At 53.9% G+C, this 2,839-nt stretch overlaps 1 protein-coding gene across 1 annotated transcript; it reads right to left on the bottom strand.

The window, feature by feature from the left end:
• Positions 1-975: 975 nt before the first annotated feature.
• Positions 976-2,605, bottom strand: LOC119246605 (protein BEX1-like). Its single transcript, XM_037512965.2, has 3 exons — positions 2,493-2,605; positions 2,007-2,073; positions 976-1,640 (listed from the first exon to the last, which is right to left on the bottom strand). The coding sequence occupies exon 3, from the start codon at positions 1,633-1,635 to the stop codon at positions 1,249-1,251; it is 387 nt and encodes a 128-aa protein (XP_037368862.1). The 5' UTR covers positions 1,636-1,640; positions 2,007-2,073; positions 2,493-2,605; the 3' UTR covers positions 976-1,248.
• Between the last annotated feature and the right edge of the window lie 234 nt (positions 2,606-2,839).

Here is a 2,839-nt window from a genome sequence, read left to right as displayed (position 1 = left end):
TTAATTTTTACATGTAAATTCTGTAATTTCATTTAACCTTTACGGGTCAGAAAAACTTGATTTTTCAGCCGTTAAAAAATATAAAATTTATTCTTTCATTGCCTACCTGTTCTAAAATTCTAACACAAGACTATCTTCACACCTAATATGCATTGCACCTACCTAGTACATTCCAAGGCAACTTTACGGCCCCAGATCTATTAGGACACTTGACCTGAGTCCTTAAGAGAGACTGCTCCTAAGTTAGGTGTCATCTGGGTATCCATTGAATTCACTGACATTGTCTCTTGGTATCGAATGCAATATAGGGTAATTCTTGACATTCTTAGGGTTCAAGGAATAGTGTGAGGGACTGCCTCAGATTGAAAATGAAGTATTCCTTCACAAATCTTGTATAGTCCAATGAACTAAGGAGATTTTTTGGGGGGAGAACCAGACAAGGTCTTCTGAAGGTAAATAGGGATCTAGTCACACTTGTAAAGAACAGAATGACTTTTCAATACATTCGGAGTTCTAGAGCAATCGGTGGGACTTTTTCACCTTGAAAGAGACCTGAACATCAATATTCGAAGAAGATAGGTACAGGGAACAGCAGCAGAGGAACGGAGCTACTGACCCCTTAAACCACTGGGTTTGGTTGTGAGGATAGACCTGGAATTTTCTCGTATATGTGAAAGGATTATCTAAAAGACTGGGTCATGCGTATTCCAGTGGGAACAAGAGCTTGGAGAAAAACCACAAACTTAACATTTTATTAAACACCCATAGTAGCCCTGGAGGTAATTGTTATTGTCATCTTGCTGATAAATTTTTGAAGAGATTCTGTGACAAGTGTTTAGTCAGTGCTCACATTGGTTTTATCAGGTAGTTCTTTATTAAGTACTTAACTACGTCAGCTGTGAAAAAGAAAACATTCATAATTATATCATAAAGAACACCTATATTTTTGTAGATGGTTTATATAAAATAATGTAAGATTTGAAATAATATATACGCAGGATGCTTTTTTAAATTGCTTTATTAACATCACAATATATAATGAGCTCTTTCCATGCAATAGGTAAAACGCCCCTGCTGACAGAAACTTACAGACTGGGTGAAAAACACAACATTCAATTAGAAGCTGGTAGTAAGAGACCCAACAAGAAACAAGTAACATCCAAAGGTTTACAACAAAGGTACATCACAAACATGTAAGTTTAGGAAGCAGGCGTGTCTCCCTATTAGCTTCAGGGGAAACAACAGGATTCAAGGCATAAGGCAAAACTCATCATGATGGTCTTGGCGAGGGGGGTCAGTGCTAACTGCGCGCAGACTATGACTGGACTGCTTTTCCCTCAGCTTTTCCATCAGCTGCCTCACCTCCTCCCCAATCCTTTCCATATTCTCCTCTCTCACCCTCGCCTGTGGCTCTCCAAGCTTCTCAATCACTTCCCATCTATACTGCTGGATGGGCTGCCGGATGCGGGACCGCCTACGGCTTCCTCTAGGCAAAGAATATTCACCAGCTTCCCAAGGGAGGGCCAAGGGCTCTCCTTTATTAGCGTCGTGCTCCTTTTCCTCCTTTTTCTCATGCCCCGCGTTGGCATTTTCCATGTTGAGATTTTTTACTACTTGTTCTTCTTTGGACGCCATTGCTCCTAAGAAAAAACAGACCAGAAAAGGGGCTATTTTTTTGGTGGCCCGATCAGCACCGAGGACAGAGGCCCTACTACGCACCTTTCAAGATTAAGAGCCCAGGATCTCAAAAGCTTCTTAATATTTCATCTTTCCCACCTGAGAGGCTTCCTGCGCCCTCTAGGGGGCCCCGAGTCCCAGCTCTCCCCCTTCCCTCTCGCTGCCCTCCCCTCCCTCGCCCCAGACCCACCATTTTCCAAGCCAATCCAGTCCCCAGGCCTCTGCAGGCACCAAAATGGAGGACGCAATTGAGTGGGGGGGCGGTGCTGGGGTCTCGGGGCTTTGCACACGCCTCCCACCCCGCCCCCCACCAAGTCCCCAGCACCCACCTGGGCCTATCCTTGCTGTCTCCTCCTCCCGATTCTCGCCACGAGCGCGCCGCCGCGACACCGGGACCTGCAGAGGGCCGGGGAGGGGGGTGGGGGGGGTCCAGGCGGCTGCGGCCGAGCGCTCGACGCCGCACGACCCCGCACGGCCCCGGGCCCCCACGCCGCCGCCACCCGCGTCTCCCGCCCGCGCCCCCAGCCGCCCCTGCCCGGACCCCCCTTTGCTGCACCACCGGGACGGGGGCGGGGCGTCGGAGAAGCCTGCGCGGGGGGGACGACAGGTGTCGGCAAACGGTGGGGGCCTCCCCCCAGGAAAGGCCTGCCAGCTTCTGCCGCCCGCCCAACGCGGGGCCGCGGCGGGGCATGGGGGCGGCGGTCTCCGCGCGGCTCGGCCGGGTCCCGGGGCAGCCGGAGCTCGGGGAGGGGTCCGCCGGCCGCGGCCGCTCCCCCACCTCGCGCCCGGGGCCCCGCCCGTGGCGGGCCCCTTACCTGCTCTCCCTCCGCCTTCCGCTGTTGGGGCCCCCCCGGCCCGCACGCCCTCAGGCCACCGCGAGCAGGTACCAAGAAGGAAGCGAGCCAAGGCGGGGTTTGACGCGGGAGCAGGGCGCGCGCGGGTCAGCGTCGGTCGGTCACATGAGGCCCTCGGCCCCGCCCTCGGGCCCGCCCCTACCCCGTGTCCCGCCCCCACCCCGGCCTCAGCCCCCTCCCGCCGCGCCCCGAGCTGACCGCCAGCGCCCGGTCCAGCACCCCGGCCTCTGCCCGGTGGCTCGCCGTTCTTTGTGTGTTCCCGGGCCTTTCTCTGGATCCTGAAAAGGGCGGATCTTCTCAGGGGCCGT

Source organism: Talpa occidentalis, unplaced genomic scaffold (assembly GCF_014898055.3).
Source record: "Talpa occidentalis isolate TD23 unplaced genomic scaffold, MPIMG_talOcc4v2.1 talOcc4.15, whole genome shotgun sequence".
Lineage (NCBI taxonomy): Eukaryota > Metazoa > Chordata > Mammalia > Eulipotyphla > Talpidae > Talpa > Talpa occidentalis.
The sequence above is the reverse complement of the archived record's forward strand: the minus strand, read 5'-3'. Positions and strand labels throughout refer to the sequence as shown.

Bases quoted from the DNA above. Each gene is read 5' to 3' on its own strand.
- LOC119246605 (XM_037512965.2), bottom strand. From the start codon at position 1,635: ATGGCGTCCAAAGAAGAACAAGTAGTAAAAAATCTCAACATGGAAAAT.